Source organism: Elaeis guineensis, chromosome 3 (assembly GCF_000442705.2).
Source record: "Elaeis guineensis isolate ETL-2024a chromosome 3, EG11, whole genome shotgun sequence".
Lineage (NCBI taxonomy): Eukaryota > Viridiplantae > Streptophyta > Magnoliopsida > Arecales > Arecaceae > Elaeis > Elaeis guineensis.
In genome coordinates, this window is record NC_025995.2 from 98,605,132 (window position 1) to 98,627,764 (window position 22,633).

The window sequence follows — 22,633 nt, forward strand, 5'->3', positions numbered from 1 at the left end:
AGAAGTGGTCCAGCCAATAATTTTTTTCGGACAAGATTGGTTTTCTTGCTCTTTCTTCAAGGTTTAATGGTCTACTGTAAAACGGGATGTATGTAATGCTGTTACGTCATTTCTTCTCTATTACTCACATGCCTGATGCTTGGAAGCCAACTCATGTGGTCCTGGTTCGAAAGATTCCAAATCCCACCGAGCCGAAGCATTGCAGACCTAGAGATTATGTAATGAGAAATAAGCTTTCAGTACTATGTTGATATCTACGGATGGCTATAAATGGAGCGGTGTTTGGTTCCTTTCTTATAGGTACCTTTCTGTTATTGGATGGCTATAAATGGAGCGGTGTTTGATTCCTTTCTTATAGGTACCTTTCTGTTATTGGATAAATTATTTTACAGTTTGTTGGAGAAATTATTGTATGCAGCAGGTGCAAGTAGATCAGGATAAATCTCGAAGCATATGCACGATAGAGAGTACATAATTGAAAATTAATAAAATATAAGGGATCGCTTGTCGTGTTATCCACGGTGAGATTTGTGCAGTCCAATTGCACATGGTGCACGCAATACCGGGGCCGTTTGTTAGGCCTAAAATTCTTCCGCTAAAAAGGTGCTCAGAGTCTTTTCCCTCCTTAGCACTATCTATCCGTATATAATAAAGCATCGTATCTTCAACAAGGATTGCAGTTGCCGTTGATGGCCACCATCAAAAGTTTTGATTGGACAGCTCCCAAACACGCATGCCTAATATCACATGGTACGCATTTATGGACCGTGCCCTTCTGTCAATCTCCCAACTGCAGCTATGAGAAATTAGGCGTCACGCTGCGTTGTATCCCTGCAGATCATTTTGAGACGGAGAAGAGCTCATCCCCATCCATTTATCTTGCACCCAAGATACGGATCAAACCCTGCACCCTTTGTCCAAATGGCAAGGAGTGATATCAGGCTTAATAAACATTTACTGACTGCCACGGCAGTCTTGCGAATTCTTACCCCATTTGGGATTAGATACATAGGTGTTAATCAAGGGCATGTTATTTAGCCAGTCATTTCACTCCCATGTAGAGCCGGTGCACCGAGCAAGGAGTTGGAAGGGGAAAGTAATCATACGCCACAGACTGGTGATTGATGTTTGGCATTTTCCCTGGCCTGAATCCGTAGTTTCCAGGCCAGCCGTAAGTCGGCACAAACGGGCATCCTAAGGCGTTCGTACAACCAAGCCGGATAGGTCACAGTTTGGGAACACGTAAAAACACGTGTATACAATGTAGACGTAAGGTGTAACTGTTGACCACCTTCCCGCCAAACTGGGCCGCTACCGCCTTCCATCCCTTCCGAGTTTCCGCCCCAGTTAGTATCATATTTTCCCATGCGATATCAGAAAGATATTTTCATATGGATGGATGTTGATCAATAATTTGAATTGCACCGCTCGCTGTTGACCCAACAAAGACGGGACGCTTTTTCTTACGGCATTTTTTTAACCAACAAGACACTCCTCCCTACGGCTATATAAATCTCGGTGGCCAAGCCCTCTACATCTACCAAAGAGGACCCAAGCCCTTTGCTTCCTTCAACCAAAATAAAGAAAAAAGCCCTTTCGGTGCGCGCACAGGCACACACAGAGAGAGAGAGAGAGGAAATATGGGTCCCATTCCAGAGAAGCCTCATGCAGTGTGCATCCCCTACCCAGCCCAAGGCCACATAACCCCCATGCTTAAGCTAGCCAAGCTCCTCCATTACCATGGCTTCTACATCACCTTTGTCAACACCCACTTCAACCACAACCGCCTCCTCAGGTCCGGAGCCATCTCCTCCCTCGACAGCCTCCCGGACTTTCGCTTCGAGTCCATCCCGGACGGCCTCCTTCCTACCGACGAGGATGCCACCCAAGACATCCCCTCCCTTTGCGATTCCATCGCAAAAAATTGCCTTCCCCCCTTTCGTGACCTTATAACTAAGCTCAACGACCCTTCCTCTCCTACGCCGATGGTGTCATGCATAGTTTCTGATGGGATCATGAGCTTCACCCTCGATGCTGCGAAGGAGCTCCAAATCCCCGAGGTCTTGTTCTGGACCACTAGTGCATGTGGCATGATGGGCTACCTCCACTATCAACATCTCACGGAAAGAGGCATCTTTCCTCTCAAAGGTTACTAGCTAACTTTAATTTCTCAAGTTAAACCAATAGATACCGCCACATTAATATCGATTCATCAATAATTACTGTTCTTTCCTCTTAATTGGTGCGCAGATGCCAGTGATCTCACCAACGAATATCTCGACACACCCATCGATTGGATATCGGGGATGAAGAATGTCCGGCTAAGGGACTTGCCCACCTTCCTTCGTACGCTGGACCCCAAGGACATCATGTTCAATTACTGTAATCGTGAGGCCCAGAGATCATCCATGGGGTCGGCGATCATATTAAACACCTTCGATGAATTCGAACGTTTTGTATTGGATGCGATGGCATCGATGCTCCCTCCTATCTACACCATAGGCCCTTTATCCTTGCTCTCTCGCCAAATCACCACGGGCCCTTTAACATCGATAAGCTCGAACCTGTGGAAGGAGGACAAAACTTGCTTGGAGTGGCTCCAAGGGAGAGAGCCCGGGTCAGTCGTGTACGTGAACTATGGAAGCATTACGGTGATGACGAACGAGCAGCTGATCGAGTTCGCGTGGGGGCTGGCTAACAGCAAGCATGATTTCTTGTGGGTGATCAGACCTGACCTCGTGAAAGGAGACACAGCCATGCTTCCACAAGAGTTCTTGAACGAGACCAAGGAGAGGGGTCTGCTAGCGAACTGGTGCCCCCAGGAGGCGGTGCTCTCACACCCGTCCATCAGAGTGTTCTTGACTCATAGCGGATGGAATTCGATGCTGGAGAGTATATGCGGTGGAGTGCCGGTGATAAGCTGGCCATTCTTTGCTGAGCAGCCGACCAATTGCAGGTATGCCTGCACGGAGTGGGGCATTGGAATGGAGATTGACAACAACGTAAAGAGAGGGGATGTGGAGAGGTTGGTGAGGGAGTTGATGGTAGGGGAGAAGGGAAAGGAGATGCGGAGGAGGGCGGTGGAGTGGAAGGAGAGTGCAATCAGAGCAACGCAACCAGGTGGCTCCTCTTTTCAGAATTTCGAAAGGTTAGTTAAGGAGGCACTGCTTTGAAGATGTGTTCGCATAGATTAAAGTAGCCAGATGTATGGAACTTGGAGTAACGGAACAGTTTGTTCCCTGTGGTCGTAATATGGACAATAAAAAACTCTGACGCATGCTCTTATGGTAGCGTAGAATTTTTTTTTAAAAAAAATAGATCGGATTTATTATAACAATCTTCTGGATACATCTATGAAAATTAAAAAATAAAATATATGCAAAATAACAAAAAAAACCTATGCAAGTCAAGTGGAAAAGGTTTGATCTGGCCCAAGTCTAATCCGCAAACTCTTTTTGTTTAAGAATTTTCTCCACGTTTGCTTCTCTGAGGGAAATGGTTTACTTTCTCGGATTAAGAAAACAACCTCCATCAGCAGGATTTTGGTTTTAAAATTATATCTCAGTCGGTCCATGTTGCCGATTGAATTGCTTATTATTACTAACCATTCTAAAGCTTTGGAGGAGTCCAATGTATAAACCATGATTATTTTTGAGCTTTAGGTTATGGGTCAAGGGGTTGAATCTTCGCATATGTGAAGTATTGTCCGCTTTGGCTCATGATCATTTTTGGACTTCAGTGGGCCTTAAGTTTCAGTGGATTTTGGTCATTTAAAGTCTCACGGTTATGTCATTTAAAAAGTACCTCACGTAGGAGAGAAGATTTTAACTTATATAAGTCATACTCTTTCTTGACTCTAATCGATGTGAGATTAAAAAAATCATCTCTATACTATAATAACATATATATTAAATAATGAGACAGCTGTTCATTGAGAGACCAACTATGATGGATAAGGATGGTAATAACCTCTGTACATTGACAAAGATCGTGGACCAGATAAGGAGTGGAGGTACCATTGGCTCCCTAAAATCAATGATTTTAAAATGGATAGTGCATTATGCAATGCAGTGATTGACACCATAAACTCATTTAAATATCCCTATCTTTTATCTATCTATCTATATAGATTTTAAAATAGATAGTTCATTATACAATGATTGACACCATGAAAGGAGGGGAATATCTCAAACCAGGCATTTTGCAAAAAATACAACCTGAACCCACGAACATTGCAATGTACTTCTCCTTCTTTGGCAGTAAATCTAATACCGTCTCTTGACATCTACATGGGACTTATTTAAACCAATTTGTTACAGCTGTGTCAAAATTTAAAACACGTACCATGTGTCGGCTAGTGGATGGCATCCAATCCAGGCACATGGTTTTCTCCAGCGTGACACGAAGCACCAGATGGATTGACTGGAGCAATGTCGATAGTATATATGTATATATATTGAAATTTCAATGCATACATACCTCATTGTCCAGCCACAAGTAAAATCGCAAAAAAATGTGCTTGCACCAGTCGTGTTAGACCTTCAATTATTTCCGGCAACAGCTCCTAAATAAATGTTGGATTTGGGCATTCTCTGCTTTTTGGCATTCTTCACAAGTGACTAATAGTGGTCCAACTTTCAATGCGGCGGAAACGCATTGGCCGTTTCAGATTTTATTGCCTTATGCTCCATGGCCAACCAATTTTTGCATAATTTATTTCATGACTAGCTTGTAATGCTGACTTGATCCAAAGGTACTCGATCTATCCTCCTTAAGTGCTGTTGTACTATCCAACTTAGCCAAAATATTCGTCACCTTCCGTCCTAGAGTCCAGGGACTTTTAGCCCCATTGCCGAGCTTTTTGCTCCATCTTCAAATCTTTCATCATTAGTTTCCAAAGTTACAATTTGGTACATCTGGCTAGCCACTCTTGAATGCTCCAACTTAATCCTACTCCTTGGCCAACAAACTGACTTTCGCAGAGACATAAAACAAGAAAAGATAAAATGATGGTCCTAAGATGTTAAGATTGGACACTTCAAATTCGATCCACGTAAGAAAAATTTAAGATGGAGGAGTCTCAAACATAGCGCACGATGACGTGGAGGTTCGAAGATGTAGCGCATGTAGGCCCGCAGTAGGGCGCTGTCCGCAGACACGTGCAGGCCCACGGGATGCATCGCCCAGTGCGGGAGATTTGGCACGGTCCATGGTGGACCACATGGGATGGCACGGTCCATGTAGGCCCAATGGATTGACCCAGTTCACAGTCCAAAAATCATGGCTTATAGCTTCCTTCTGCGTGATCCGATGGCTGTGGTGCGATCAGAGGGATGTCTTACGCGATCTAGCAGCTGGAGACACGAGCGGAGAAGATCCAACGGTCAGGAAGGTAATTGGAATCTTTTTGAAGGTGGGATTTTGACACAGGATGGGTTTTATGCCTATAAAGGGCCATGATGGCCCGTGAAGCAGTGAGAGGTATCAGGTAGCAGTGGTAGAGGTCTCAGGTTGCAATTGAGACAATCAAAAAGCGTCCAGGAGCATCAGAAGATCTGGTACGGTAGGTCTGATTCTCCTTAGATTATTTGTGAGAGCTTTTGTAAGGTGTAGGAGGTTTATTGAAAGAGAGAGGTCTATAAGAGTTGAGAGTGTATAATCTTTTCTTGTAATTATTTTCTTTCATAGTGAAGACTTTGTATGCCCCATGGAGGTAGATCTTGATCTAATCCATATATTTAATTGTATCTTATTTTTATTTTTTTTCTACTGTAATAAGTGATACTAGATCTCTAACAATTGGTATTAGAGCCAGATGGTACCAAAGTGCGTGATTGTCCAGATTGTGGCAGTATTGATAAAAATTGAAAAAGATAGAGAAGTCAGGCTCAATCAAGATAGAGATCAACCGATATGATGGGAAGAGCAATTTCTCTCGGTGGCAAGCGAGGGTGAAGAATGTGTTCATCCAACAGAGGTTGATCAATACTCTCTTGTACGAGGACAAGCTAAATACCATGGAGGTAAAGGATTAGAGGTAGCTACAGATGTAGGTGGTGGGCACGATCCGTTTGTACTTGACGAATGATATAGTGATCCATGTACTTAGTGAGACTTCGTTGATGGCAATGTGGATGAAGCTCAAAGAGATATATATGGCGAAGTCACTCACCAATGCTCTCTTCCTCTGGAAGCAGTTCTACTAGTTGCAGATAAGTGAGGGATAGAGCATGTAGGAGTATCTTAGCAACTTCTAAAAAGATTCTTACCGATCTTCTCAGCGTTGGTGAGAAGGTTGAGGAGAAGACTAAGGCATTAGTCTTGCTTTCGTCGCTTCTCCTTCTTTCGAGTTCTTGATGATTGTTCTTCTGTAGGAAAAAGCATCATCAAGATGGAGGAGGTTGCTACTGCACTACTCCAGAATGAGGTTCTCAAGTGGGAGAATCGAGCTTTGAGTTCAGGTGGTGACTCAGCTTTGACGATGACTGGAGGTGGTAGAGGCAGAAGATGAAGCGGCAAAAGATCGCAATGTAGGCAGTTCAAGTCCAAATCGAGGGACTCGAACAAGATCAGATGCTACCGATATGATGAGTTGGGATATCGAGTTAGAGATTGTCTGCAGCTTAGAAATCGAACAAAGACTACTGTGGTAATGACAGATAATGATACAGATAAAAGTGATAATATTTTTCTGATGACTGATGAGGCAGTATAAGAAAAAAATTTATTAGCGACGGTAAATAGCCATCACTAATAAATATTTTTATCAACAACTTATTATGACAAAAAATAGACCCATCATAATAAGTATAAAAGTTATTAATGATGGTTTTTTTAATTATTAGCGATGGAACGCCGTCGCTAATAATTTAAATTGTTATTAGCGACGGCTTTAGTGATGGAATTTAGCCGTCGCTAATATATAACATACACTAAAAAACTCTCCAGGGTCCCCAATGAGCTCATAGGATTGCCCAAACCCTCTTTCTTCTCCGCTATCGTACCCCATCGGACTGCCCCTCCCCTTGCCAGATCGAACCCCCCGTTGCCTCCCCTACCCATCCCGTTGCAGGATCGGAGCCTCCGCCCCTCCTCTTGTCAGATCGGATCCCCCATCGCCTCTCCCTTCTCCCCTTGCCCCTCTCCTTACCTGATCGGACCTCCCACTGCCTCCCCCCATCCCTCGCCTTGCCGGATCGGATCCGCAGTCACCTCCCCCTTCTCCCCCTACCCATCCCCTTGCTGGATCGGACCCATGGCTCCACCTTCCTTGTTCAGAGCCCCTAACCGTCGGAGTACTGCACTACTAGACCCGTGCCATCATCGACTGCGCAGGTGAGTATTAGCAATGGCGACGGTGACGGCTTCATCACCGTCGCTACATCCCATTTTCATCTTTTTAAATTTTAAATATTTAAAATTAAATTTATTTGATTAATTTAAATTAATAATATTTAAATTTAAATATTATTAATTTAAATAATAATAATATTTAAATTAATAATATTATTAATTTAAATAAATATTATTAATAATATTATTTAAATTAATATTATTCTCAAGAGGTGGAACCACTCTGAGAAGCTCTCCGGTAATAGTAGCCCTACTGCCTTCGATGGTAGGGGTTCGAGGTCGGACCACCACCGAACTGGCTCTGACCCCCTTATCTGCTCTGATGGCGGTCGGAGCAGCTCGACGATTGGATTCTAGGCCCTAGATCTAACCCGATGTTTGAAAAAAAATTTTTAGCTAGACTCAAGAAGGGGTGTGGTCTGGCCCACTCCGATCCATTTCCAGCCCTATTTGTAATACTACTCGATACTTTGAAACCTTTAGGATGAGATTTGTTTGGATGCCATGCTGGTGTGTTTACACGGCCTAGTTGTTTGGCTCACTTTAAGTCTGCATGCGCGGGATGCACATCCCAACTATCCCCATTTGCGATAATTTTTTATACTTTGAAACCCACTAATTTAAAAATTTTAAAAATATTATATTATATATAACCATAGATCCATCTTTTGATTGATGTACATATTCTACGGCATCCGTATATTTATATATTTTTGTATAGATCAAAAAATTATGTACATTGGTCAATTGATTGTCTAGTATGGATATTTGAAAAATGCAATTAATTCTATAAGTCATTACAATAATCAAATGGTATAGTGAGGTTTTGAGATAAATTTTGGATAGTATTTTTTTCTTAGTTCTCTTCACACATCTTATGCCATGTGGGGGAGACTAAGAGAAGATACTGCTAAAATTTTTTTCGACCTTTATTGCATATTGTTTGGTTACTGTACTTGACCTATAGAATTAATGTAATTCTTGAATGGGATAGGACCTTCTACACTTATTAGTTGATGGTAAGATGCCATTATTATGTAAGCCATTCAAAATATTAAAATAATCATTTAGCAATTATCTTTTATTTGTATATGTAGAATCTTTGGATAGTACACCATGGTCCGTAGTTGGATAGATCATCAAGTAGTTAGCGTGGTGATTTCTACTGAATACAAAGAGGGTGTAAAGTACTTCCATGAGTATACTTTTGGGAATGTAATACTCTTACATCAGGGGCAGGCTCGTCGCCCTTGTAAGAGATGTGGCAATAGAGAAATGCTTGATAGAAATATAATGACTGTCCATTTATATAAAAGTAGATTTATGTCCAACTATAAGCATTGGTATTAGCATGGAGAGATATGGGAGACAGTTGCAAGGGTTTGAAATAAGCAAAACATAGATACAGATAGAATGATAGACATGGTTATAGATGCTGCTGGTCCTGAATTTAATTGAAATGTGGAGGATGATTCAGAAGCTGACAGTGGTGATTTATATTCAAAGTTGAAAGATGCTGATGAATCACTATAGTCAGAATGTGAAATACATACTGTATTATTAGCTGCATCAGAGTTGTTGAACTTGAAGGCTAAATTTAATATGATGGTCAACTATTATGATAGAATGGTAGCAATCATAAAAAAAATGCTACCGAATGATGAAAAACTTGTTGGGAGTTTCTATGCTTCAAAGAAAATAGTGAAGAGATTAGACATAAGATATAAGAAGATAGATGCATATCGTAATAATTGCATGCTTTTCTATAAGGAAGACCAATCGAAGAGCTCATGTGATGTACGCAGTGAAAGCTGATTTAAGATGAAGTAACAGGGTAGGAATCAAAAGGACACATCATACAAGGTTCTTCGATACCTATCCCTCACTCTTAAGCTTTGGAGGCTCTATTTGTCCCATAGTACTGTCGGACAGATAAGATGGTGCAAAGAAAGAATTTGTAAGCACTCCGATATGATGACTCATCTATCAGACAGTGAGGCATGGAAGAAATTTAATGCTTGCCATCTTTAATTTATTTTGAAACCATGCAATATCAGACTGGGTCTATCTACCGATGAGTTTACACTGTTCAGTCATGCAGTGACTTTTTATTTATGTTGGTCAATTTTTATTACTCTATACAATCTGTCACCTGGGATATACATGAAAAAATATAACATCTTTCTTACATTAGTCATTTTTAGACCACGACACTCTGATTGGAGCATTGATGTATATCTAAGGTCGGCCTCTTGTTGATGAGCTAAAATTCTTATGGTCTGATGGTATATATATTTTTGATGTATCGAAGAAGTAAAATTTTATGATGAAGGCTGCATTAATATGGACCATTAGCGATTTTTCTGCTTATAGGATGCTGTCAAATTGGAGCACTCATAGGAAGCTAGCATATCCCTATTATATAGAGAATAAAAAAGTATTTCAACTTGAGCACGGTCGTAAGTCTTGTTGGTTTGATTGTCATCGTCAATTTCTTCCTGAACATCATCCTTTTCGAAAGCAGTGAGATAATTTCAGAAGGAATAAAATAGAAAAAGATATGGCACCCCTACGACTCAATGGTATGAAAGTGTTTCAGAGTATATCTCAAGTGGATGAAGTCTAGTTTGGTATACTATTTGACAAGCAGAATCTCGAAGGTTTGGTAGAACTCATAACTAGATGAAGCACAGCATCTTCTGAAAATTACTGTATTAGTCTACCAATTTGATCCATCATAACCTTGATGTTATGCATATTGAGAATAATGTCTTCAATAATATTTTATACACTATTATGGATATCAAGGGCAAGATGAAGGACAACCCTGAGGTCCGAGCAGATATAAAGAATATATGCAAACGTCCTCTATTAGAGCTGATTTAGGTATCTTTAAAAAAAAATTTAAAGCTGAAAGTATGTAACATATTATAATGGCTGTAACATGAATAATTTTAAATTTCACATACAGTAATTTAGGTATCATAAGAGTATAATGAACAATGATGTGTGTATAAAGGATAGTTGGTGGGCAAAGGTAGAAAGTGACTACTATAGAATCCTCGAAGAAGTGATCAAGTTGACCTATCTTGAATGTAATAGTATCATTTTGTTTAAGTGTTGATGGTTTTATATCGATAATTGTATAAAGATTGATCTACAGTACGGGCTTAGTAAAATCAAACATGGATTAAAAATATATGTCAATGATCCCTTTGTGCTAACTCAACAAGCTGTTCAAGTATATTATACTATTTTTCCATCAAGAGAGAGAAAAAAAAAAAGATTAGTAGACTATATGTAAGGTTAAGTCTCGAGCCGTTCATTACGAGCTCCTAGAAAAAGAACAAGAGCCTCATTTACTAGAATGCTTTTAGGAGGAGGAAATATTAGGAGTTCATCAGCATTTAATAGATGCAGAGTTGGATGCTCCAAAAATTCTCCTACATGATGGCCACCATGAGGAGGTTGTTGGACCTTAGCTCCTAATCAACTTTTAAAAAATAATTACCTAAGAGAAGGTAGGGTTTATTAGTTTTTACTAATTGCATAGAACCCCACAATCCTGAGTTGATCCGATCAAGCCAGATCATCCTCATGCAGCAGGTTAGGTGGTCAATCCCATTTAATCCTTACCAACCTATAAGACTTGTTGCCATATCATCAACCATCCTCCAGCTATCATCAGCCACTCTCTGCCTGGCAAACCCTCCCTAGGTCCCATAGGTGTGCGTTGGCACATGACCAACAATCTCTCCCCCCCAAATGACACCCAAGGGGCCTGTTGGATTTCGATCTTGCAACTTCACTTTGATACCAAATATTGATGATCTTTTCAGATGTGTGGGATCTGGAGAACAGCCACAAATTACAAAAATAGAGGACTTGGGGTGTTGTAATACCTTGGATGCTGAAAATCTGCAGGCTTCTACAGATTTCTGTGTGGTAGCCTCTTCTAACGCCTCCTACTTCTAATCCACTTAAGATTTGATTAAGCAAATCAAATCAAATTAGTAGATACTTTATCAATCTAAAAATCTACTAGTTTAATGTCCTAACTTTCTGGAGCTTAGGCGTGAAAAACCAACAATAAGAAAAGAGGTAATCAGATTTTTAGTGCTGCGGATTTCTAGGGCGCTTCTTCTCCTTTCTTAAAGGTGGTGGCGAGGGTTTTGAGAGGGAGAGAGCTTAGGATGTGAGAAGAGTTAGAGAGAGAGAGAGAGAGGCTATCAGGGAGAAAGGGTTTCAATTGATTCTCTTCTACCATATACCAATTACATGAGTATATATATATACATGGTCAATATGATCCAAACTCAAAACTCTCTTAGGTTAACTCAACATGATTGCACTCGCCTAAGCCCAATAACACTCTTGACTTATGTACACTCATTTACCTTGGACTCAATCCTAGCCCAATGATGGGTTAGCCCCTCAAGGCCTAAATTATATGGGCCTCAAGATCCTTAAAGCCCTAAACACTGGACCTCAAGACTGTGAAGGCTGACGGCCTTCCCCCTAGAGCCCAAACAGCCCTAGAACCCCCATGAACACCTCATGGATCATAAACCCTAACATTTTTCTTAGCCAACTGATGTTTGGAAGCACCACATCAGGTCCTACAGAGGTAGATCATACTGAGTTTATTTTTAAGGAGCATCCTATCCAAGAAGGTGAAGAAGAGGAAGAAGAGGAAGAATTGAAAGAAGAATCCAAAGGATAATAAATATTTGAAGAGGAAGATGAGTAGTCAATCCTAAGAAGGAAGGAGTCGATCCCAAAGACAAAGGAGTCAACTTTGGTATGCTGAAGAAGACTAGCACACAACAGGAGTCGGCCCCAGGGTAGATGGAGCCATTTTTGAATAATTTTAATTATTTTATTTACTTTTCATTCTTATCTTGCATCATTTCAATTATTATATTACTTATCATATTATAATTTATATAATTAATGAAGTGAAAATTTAGTGCAGGGGCAAAATGGTAATTTTAAAACTTTTTCAAAATTACTATTTTACAGCAGAATTATTAATTAATCTCATTAATTAATACTAATTAACCCTATACTAAGATCTAAATATGATACAACAGTATGCATTTAAATTTAAATTCAAATTTGAATCAGTAAACGTTTTACAGTACTGTGTTCAGAACATATCACCTTTTGCGGGTAGCGATCACCGTAATCTGATCACCATCGGGGGGCTCTGATCATCACGTCACAGCCACATAAATGTCTGCCTCTGCGGATCATCCACATGAAGCTCCGTCTGATCAGCTCCTCACGAATGCTAGTTCGTGGTTTCACCCTTTTGATGGCAGATGTTGATCGAACTCCTTCGATCGATGTGTGCCGACTTCTCGATGCTCTGGATCATCTGCATAATTGCTTGAGAGGTTGATGGATCTCTCTCTAAAATTTGGTGGACTCACGACACTCGTGGCACACCAATCTCACTTCCTGAACCCTAGGTAGAAACCCTAGGGTACACACCAAAAACCCTGCGCCCAATTTTCTCTCTTTTCTTTCTTTTTCTCTCGGAAGGTTTTGGACCTTCACCTTGCGCAGAAGCCTTCCTCATGCCCCAAAGTTTCTCTCCTAAAATTTCTTACGCACGTCCCACCTTTCTCCTCTTTTTAAAACAACATCGAACGTGTCTTATCCGCGTGAGAGGATAAAGACAAGAGGTTACACATTTGAATTCAAATCAAATTTGAATTCAAACGAAAACCAACTTATCCCTATCCTTTTGGATGTGAGAAGAGAAGGGGCGTGGCTCTTTGTGCGTAGAAAATATTTCACGAGAAACTTTTTTCGTGTAAGTAATGTGGCGCACAAAATAGATAAGGATGAAAGGGCAAGTGATAAGTTATCCATTCAAATTCAAACATGCTTTGAATTTGAATGGCTAACTAATTATTTTATCCATCCATATGGTGCACAAATGAGGGCGTGGGGAAGGGTTTTGCGTGAGAAAAATTTCACAAGAAGTTTCTTCTCGTGAATACAAATGGGTGCAAGGAAGTTGGGTGTCGCAGGGAATTTAAAAACAAGGTGGTTTGATTCAAATTGAGCCAACCTAGTTTAAAATAGGTTAAGCACAATTAGACCAGATTAAACCCAACATAATTAGGTTTAATTAGGCTCAATAAAATCTTAATCAAATCAGGAATTAACTAAACCTAACCCCTGATCAAATCAGGGACTAAACCACCTTAGCGATTAGGTCAACATTTAACCTAATCGGGTCAATCCAAACTGAATCCAATTCAATTTGGACTTGATCCAAAAATAATTACTCAATCAAATTGAGTTAATTAGTGATTAAATCACTAATTAAACCTCTCATAAATATTGAGTTCAAATCCGATGGGCAATCAGGCATCAGAGACCATCGAAATGAAACCCTGATCAAAGAGTTCAAATTTCAAATTCAAAATTTGAAATTCAAAATTTTGACCCCGGTACCCAAAATGTGTGAACTCATGATTAGAGAATCCTAATTCTCAATCATAGAGTCCCAAATAGATAAGACTCATAATCAGCCATCAGATCAGAAAAGAACCTCTAATGTGTGTGACCCCACAGGTTCGAACCTAAACCGGTAGCACAGGAACCAATTCCTGTACTAATCGAAGTGACCATCTAGCAATGGTACCCGATGACCGGATAGGTCGAATAATCCAATCGCAACATTCAGAACCTACGTGAATATGGTTATCGTATAATTCATCCCTTTTGACCCCTGTGTTTAGGACGACTCAGGGTTAAACTGTCAACCCTGATGATATCATCCGAATCGTGCTCAACTCAATTAGTCCTGTGACTCCTCACTAGGACTACCCTGCCAAGGTTTTGTTAAATTGAAACATGACTGTACACAGCTCCTAAACTGGAGTGGTCAATCCCATCTTGACACACGCACCGACAAGTCAAGTACTTGACTACACCCAGCAACCTTCCGTCACTGAATTAGAAATTCAGGTAGTCCAGTGCCTAAGTGCAGTGAGTTGCTTGCAAGTCACCGTGGCAGTCTCAGGTCGGAGGATATTTATACCCATATCCCATCGGAGCAAATCTTGACAGCAGAAATAGCTCCGGAGTTGGTCACGTTCAGTGCAGATGTACCATTACATCTCACCTGTATGCCATACCAGTGTCTCCACACTCTTTGGTTATGAGGACAACCAACCCATATGGCACACAACGACCTATGCTCGATAAACGTTGTCGTCCTTGGTAACAACGTATCATTTGGTCGCGAACATGTTTAAGGACTAAGCGACAAATCCTCCTTTGTCGAGTCTAAATAGTCCTAAGGACTTCACCACAACACAGGAGTTCATTAGAAGATGAAACATTTGTGATGAATAAATACCAAAATAATTTTTATTTATTTATAATTCATGTACTAATACAAAAAGGAGCACAACCGTCAACAGGCTGACGATTGGCTTTGGGACACTATTCCCAACAATCTCCCACTTGGCCTAAAGCCTATCGGTGCAGTATCTAATACCCATCTTCGACTTGTAGTCGTTGAACTCCTTCACCGCAATGGCTTTAGTGAATGGGTCGGCCAGGTTCTCCTTCCCGTCGATCTTCTAAAGGTCGACGTCATCTCGATCCACTACTTTCCGGATGAGATGGTAGCGGCGTAGAATATGCTTCGTCCGCTGGTGTCTTTGGTTCCTTCGCCTGAGCAATGGCTCCAGAGCTGTCGCAGTAGAGCAGAACTGGACCAACAAGGGAGGGTGCTACTCCGAGCTCGGTGATGAATTTCCTCAGTCACACCGCTTCTTTGGCAACATTTGATGCAGCAATATACTCCGCCTCGCATACTGAATCAGCCACAGTGTGCTGCTTGAAACTCTTCCAGCAGACAGCCCCACCATTAAGGGTAAAAATAAATCCTGACACACTCTTGCTATCATCGCGATCAGACTGGAAACTAGAGTCAGTAAACCCTATAAGTCTCAAGTCGATTCACCATATATAAGCCACTGGTCCTTAGTATTTCTTAAATACTTCAGATGGTTTTAACAACCTTCCAGTGATTCTCTCCTGGATAGATTGGTATCTACTCACTACCCCTAGTGAGTATGCCACATCTGGTCGTGTACATATCATGCGTACATGATAGATCCCACTGTCGAAGCATATAGAATCCTACCCATACGCTCTCTCTCTTGAGGTGTTGTCGGACAATCCCTCTTCGAGAGAGAAATTCCATGACTATCGGTAGATAGCCTTTCTTGAAATTTTTCATGCTGAACCTTTTCAGCATAGTATCAATGTACGTGGACTGGGATAAGCCAAGCAACTTTTTGGATCTATCCCTATAGATTTCATCCCTAGGATGTAGGAAGCTTCTCCCAGATCCTTCATGGAGAACTGTGACGATAGCCAAATCTTTATTCCCTGTAATGTAGGGACATCATTTCGATTAAGAGAATGTCATCCACATACAATACAAGAAATACTACTACTAACCATTAGCCCACTTATAAATGCAGGGCTCTTCTCCATTCTTAACGAAGCCATACGTTTTGATCGTCCTATCAAAACGTATGTTCAACTCCGAGATGCCTGCTTAAGTCCATAAATGGACCTCTGTAGCTTGCACACCTTAGACTCATCTATGGATGTGAACCCTTCAGGTTGTATCATATACACCTCTTCGTCCAGCTCTCCGTTTAGGAAAGCTGTCTTCACATCCATCTGCCAGATTTCATAGTCCAGATGGACAGCTATCGCAAGCATAATCCGAATGGATTTGAGCATTGCCACAGGAGAAAACGTCTCGTCATAGTCTATACCATAACGTTGACGATATCCCTTGGCAACCAGACGGGCTTTATAGGTCTCCACCTTTCCGTCTGCGCCCCTCTTCCTTTTGAAGACCCACTTACACCCTATGGTTTTACTCCTTGGATGGGTCAACCAATGTCCACACATCGTTGACCTTCATGGACTCCATTTGGATTTCATGGCCTCTAGCCATTTCTCAGAGTCAGGTCTCTGCATTGCATCCATGTAGGTGATTGGATCCTCATCATTTTCATCAAGTTCGACAGGATCACCATCCCGAACCAAGAAACCATAGTATCTGTCCGGTTGATGTGGTACTCTACCAGACCGCCTTAAGGGTGCATAATAATGGGCTCCGGATCTGATCTAATCAAATCCGTTTAGGTTCAGTAATATGTGTCGATTTTTCCACCTGTCGAACTTCGTCAAGTTCGACTTTAGAGGCAACAGTTCCTTCACTAAGGAACTCTTTTCTAAAAAGATTGCCTTAAGGCTGACAAACACCTTTTGCTCATCAGCAAGGTAGAAATAATACCCTTTGGTCTCTTTTGGGTACCCTATAAAATTACACTTGTCAGACCTAGGTCCAAGCTTGTTTGTAATTAAACGTTTAACATAAGCCGGACACCCCCAAACCCTAAGGTGCGAGAGTACTGGCTTACGTCCTATCCATATCTCATATGGCGTTTTGGCTACAGACTTACTTGGAACTCTATTTAGAAGGTAACAAGCGATTCGAGCGCATATCCCCAGAGGGAGATCGGCAGACCAGCAAACCCCATCATGGATCGAACCATGTCTAACAGGGTCCGATTCCTCCTTTCAGACACACCATTATGCTGTGGTGTTCCAGGAGGAGTCCACTGAGAGAGAATCCCATTCTCCTTAGATACGTCAGAAACTCATTGGAAAGGTATTCACCTCCTCGATCAGATCGAAGAGTTTTAATACACTTTCCAGTTTTTTTTCTACCTCATTTCGGAATAGTTTGAACATTTCAAATGATTCGACTTATGCTTCATTAAATAGACATACCATACCTAGATAGGTCGTCTGTGAAGGTTATGAAGTAGAAAAATCCACCTCTTGCACTTGAGCTCATGGGTCCACATACATCAGAATGTACCAGACCTAAGAGTTCACTGGCTCGCTCACCTTTTTCAGTAAAAGGTGACTTGTCATCTTCCCAAGAAGACAGGACTCACAGGTTGGAAGTGATTCACAATCACTAACTTCAAGAATTCCTTCTTGAGCCAACCTGTTTATCCTGTTCTTATTGATATGACCTAGCCTACAGTGCCAAAGGTAGACTTCTGACACATTATCTATTCTAGAGCGTTTATCGAATTTTTGAACCACATTAATAGGCTGTGATAGTAAGTAAATTCTATTATTTAATTGTCCAACAAATATTGTAACACCATTCAAAATGATATTGCAAATATTTTTTTTTATTAAAAAATTATAACCGTACATGGCCAAAAGGCCTACAGAAATAATATTTAATAAAAAACTTGGACAATAGTGACATTCACTCAGAATTATATTACGAGAATTGATTACAAGACTCATAATTCCTAAAGCTAGAACTGAAACTTTGCTTCCATCTCCAACATTCAGGAACCTCTCGCCTTCATCAAATCTCCTACTGACCTGCAGACCCTGCATCGAATTACAAATATGATAAGGGCTTCCGGTATCCAATACCTAGGCAGTAGTATCACAAATCGAAAAGTTGCAAGGAGTTATCATATAATTACCTTGCTTCTTCTTTGGCCTGTTCGGGTCCAGGGAGGCAATGTATTGAGGACAGTTCCTCTTCCAATGCCCGTGCTTCTTGCAAAAGAAGCACTCCGCCTGGCTCTGATCGTGCTTGCGCTTCTTGGTCTGACCCCGTGCTACTGTCCCAGCATGAGATTGCACCTTCTTATTTTTCTTCTTCTTGTTCTCCTTCCCCTTCCCAAAGGGTTGACGACGAGAAGAAGACCCTCCCACTACATTCACCGACTCCTTATGGAGTTGGTGATCCTTCTCAAAGTTCTGCAGCAACCCCAACAATCCGTGGTAGTTTACTGCAGGCTTTGTCATTCGAAAATGAGTAAGGAATGGGAGGAAGGATTGGGCAAGGAATTAAGGATCGCATCCTTACCGAGCTGCTCATGCAGAGGAAAGCCCAATTTGCTTAGGCGCTCAATCATCTCGATCATGTACAGTACATGATCAGTGACTGAGGCCCCATCCCTCATCCGAGCATTGAAAATGGCACAACTAGTTTTGTGCCTTTCAACATCGTCAGGCGTGCCAAAGGAGTCGTTCAACATTTGAAGCATCTCCTGTGGCTAGGCGTTCTCAAACCTTCGACTGAACTCGTCATTCATTGCTGCCAGCATAATACATCGAACGGTGGTGCGGTCATTGAGCCACTTCAAGTAAGTATCTCGGATCGCCTTACTAGCGTTCGGAGCTGGCTCCTCAGGTGCTGGATCCGTTACTACATAAGGATCCGCTCATGCTCAAGGATGATTTTTAATTTTCGATACCAGCTATCGAAATTGGTCCCATGAGCTTGTCATTATCTAATAATGACCGGAGCGACAGGGTAGTGGCCATAGCTGCTTAAAGAAAACGAGACCTTTATTAGTACATAAATTAATACTAAAGACTTGGACTTTAGTCTAAAGTTTTTTCCAATATTTTTACGAACTGGTAGCCTCATCCTCCAATTCGAGGAATTACTTTAATTCCTTAATGGGTACTAGAATCCACACAGACTACACACGAGCCCAACTTTGGTTGGTCAACCCATGTGCATCTATGGGTAGGTTCTTAACCAGTTGTTTCTCTAAACAACTTCTAGTAATTGATTTTTGCCCCAGAACCTAATCAGTAGGCTTTGGCCTCCACTGAAAAGATCTGGTTAGGTCCAACCATTAACATGACTTAATTTAGTGAATCGGACCAATAAATGATCAGGCCCGACTTTGGCCGGCCAACCTAACCACCATCAGAAAGACTCAATCAAATTATCATATTATGAATAATAATTCCATTAGCCAATGAGCACCAGGCCTTTGGGCCTCCAATGATCATTGAACTAATGGACTCATTATCACTCACTTAATGGGAGGCTATGACTTAGTTATCATTATAACTTAATCATTTTAGGGACCTAATAATTTTGAGGATTTTATTAAAGAATAGTAGAGAAGAAATCATTCAGCCAATTTCAATCCTCCCACTGACTTCATCAAGTCAGATTAAAAAAAGATTTAATTAAAGCTGGCATTAGGAGCACCTAAATCAGTCACACTGATTTACCTAATGACATGGGTGAGCTCTAATCACCAAGTGATCTAATCAAAATCTAACTTACCAGATTGGCCAGGTAAGTGAGATCAGTGGTGGAGATTTGCCATTAACTCGTCAATGATCGAATCAATGCGAGTAGCTCCTGCTTAAGAACCACTGGTCAAAACTGCCGAACTTACCTTAGACACCAACCGGTTCATTAGTTTTAATTTTGATCAACTTAGTAAATAGAGCTCCACTGCGTAGCCATGAATTAAGTCCATCTTGGTCTAGTTAAAGACATGGACCCATTCAACTACAACTATTGAAGTTGAGTCTAGAGTATCCTTGACCTAATCTAATTCAACTTTTGATTAGATTTGACCAATTACTCCAATTAGTCCATTTTTTAAACTAACCTTAGGTCTAACCCAATTATGGACCTAATTCATCTAACCCATTGACCCAAAAGTTTATGCAATTGTTTTAGGTCTTAATTCACAATTCTAGACCTACTAGACAACACTTAATTCTTTTAATTAAGTACTTGGGCTGATGGGTCAGGGTTTGGCATTTCGAAAATAATTTTTAAATTTGAAAGATTTTATTTTCTGTTCACCAAATGTGTTAACTCATTTCACAAATGGGTCAGCACATTTCATAAACAGTAATTCTATTGCTCATTTCATAACAGAAAATAACTCAAAATAAATCATAAATTTTTTTTTAGATCTAATCTAACACATTCATGATAAATTTCTTAATTATGTCCTTTCACTGCTTCATCGGCATGGGATATAATTGCATCGGCACCCCTACCGCCATAGGAGACCCCATCGAATGGGAAGAGAGGGCCTTTAAACCCTACTTTTCTCCTATGACCGGACGGCCATGGCAACCAACCCAATTAGATTACTTGCTACTTGGATCAAGTATATCTAAATATACTAATTTCAAAATTTAAATTTTGAATTTCAAATTTTAAATTTTAAATTTTAAATTTTAAATTTCAAATTTGAGATTTCAACCAAATTTCAAATTTCGAATTTTCAATCTTTGAATTTTAAATTTTGAATTTCAAATTTCAAATTTCGAATTTCAAATTTCAAATTTGAGATTTCAACCAAATTTCAAATTTCAAATTTTGAATTTCAAATTTCAAATTTCAAATTTGAGATTTCAACCAAATTTCAAATTTCAAATTTTGAATTTCAAATTTGAAACTTCTAACAAATTTCAAATTTCAAATCTTTTTGAATTTTGAATTTTGAATTTTGAATTTTGAATTTCAAATTTAAACTTATAGATTACACCTTAATCTACGTATGCATATGTATATCATATTCTAGAACCATGCTCTGATACCATTTGAAGCGAAAATTTAGTGCAGGGGCAAAATGGTAATTTTAAAACTTTTTCAAAATTACTATTTTACAGTGGAATTATTAATTAATCTCATTAATTAATATTAATTAACCCTACACTAGGATCTAAATATGATACAACAGCATGCATTTAAATTTGAAATTCAAATTTGAATCAGTAAACGTTTTACAGTACTGTGTTCATAACACATCACCTTTTGCGGGTAGTCGATCACCGCAATTTGATCACCGTCGGAGGGTTCTGATCATCACGTCGCAGCCACACAAATGTCTGGCCTCTGCGGATCATCCACATGAAGCTTCCGTCTGATCAGCTCCTCACGAATGCTAGTTCGTGGTTTCACCCTTTTGATGGCAGATGTTGATCGAACTCCTTCGATCGATGTGTGCCGACTTCTCGGATGCTCTGGATCATCTGCACAATTGCTTGAGAGGCTGATAGATCTCTCTCTGAAATTTGGTAGACTCACGACACTCGTGGCACACCAATCTCACTTCCCGAACCCTAGGTAGAAACCCTAGGGTACACACCAAAAACCCTGCGCCCAATTTTCTCTCTTTTCTTTCTTTTTCTCTCGGAAGGTTTTGGACCTTCACCTTGTACAGAAGCCTTCCTCACGCCCCAAAGTTTCTCTCCTAAAATTTCTTATGCACATCCCACCTTTCTCTTCTTTTTAAAACAACGTCGAACGTGTCTTATCCGCGTGAGAGGATAAAGACAAGAGGTTACACATTTGAATTCAAATCAAATTTGAATTCAAATGAAAACCAACTTATCCCTATCCTTTTGGACGTGAGAAGAGAAGGGGCGTGGCTCTTTGTGCATGGAAAATATTTCACGAGAAACCTTTTCTCGTGTAAGTAATATGGCGCACAAAATGGATAAGGATGAAAGGGCAAGTGATAAGTTATCCATTCAAATTCAAACATGCTTTGAATTTGAATGGCTAACTAATTATTTTATCCATCCATATGGTGCACAAATGAGGGCGTGGGGAAGGGTTTTGCGTGAGAAAAATTTCACGAGAAGTTTCTTCTCGTGAATACAAATGGGTGCAAGGAAGTTGGGTGTCGCAGGGAATTTAAAAACAAGGTGGTTTGATTCAAATTGAGCCAACCTAGTTTAAAATAGGTTAAGCACAATTAGACCAGATTAAACCCAACATAATTAGGCTTAATTAGGCTCAATAAAATCCTAATCAAATCAGAAATTAACTAAACCTAACCCCTGATCAAATCAGGGACTAAACCACCTTAGCGATTAGGTCAACATTTAACCTAATCGGGTCAATCCAAACTGAATCCAATTCAATTTGGACTTGATCCAAAAATAATTACTCAATCAAATTGAGTTAATTAGTGATTAAATCACTAATTAAATCTCTCATAAATATTGAGTCCAAATCCGATGGGCAATCAGGCATCAGAGACCATCGATATGAAACCCTGATCAAAGAGTTCAAATTTCAAATTCAAAATTTGAAATTCAAAATTTTGACCCCGGTACCCAAAATGTGTAGAACTCATGATTAGAGAATCCTAATTCTCAAACATAGAGTCCCAAATAGATAAGACTCATAATCAGCCATCAGATCAGAAAAGAACCTCTAATGTGTGTGACCCCGCAGGTTCGAACCTAAACCGGTAGCACAGGAATCAATTTCTGTACTAATCGAAGTGACCATCTAGCAATGGTACCCGATGATCGGATAGGTCGAATAATCACAATCGCAATATTCAGAACCTACGTGAATATGGTTACCGTATAATTCATCATTTTTGACCCCTGTGTT

General features: G+C 40.3%; 1 protein-coding gene across 1 annotated transcript; it reads left to right on the forward strand.

Moving 5' to 3' along the window:
- The first annotated feature begins 1,525 nt into the window (after nt 1-1,525).
- LOC140856539 (7-deoxyloganetin glucosyltransferase-like) lies at nt 1,526-3,285 on the forward strand. The gene is made up of 2 exons (XM_073254126.1): nt 1,526-2,148; nt 2,251-3,285. The coding sequence occupies exons 1-2, from the start codon at nt 1,641-1,643 to the stop codon at nt 3,171-3,173; spliced, it is 1,431 nt and encodes a 476-aa protein (XP_073110227.1). The 5' UTR covers nt 1,526-1,640; the 3' UTR covers nt 3,174-3,285.
- The last annotated feature ends 19,348 nt before the right edge of the window (nt 3,286-22,633 follow it).

Bases quoted from the DNA above. Each gene is read 5' to 3' on its own strand.
- LOC140856539 (XM_073254126.1), top strand. From the start codon at position 1,641: ATGGGTCCCATTCCAGAGAAGCCTCATGCAGTGTGCATCCCCTACCCA. The intron at 2,149-2,250 runs GTTACTAGCTAA...ATTGGTGCGCAG, and splicing joins AGGCATCTTTCCTCTCAAAG to ATGCCAGTGATCTCACCAAC.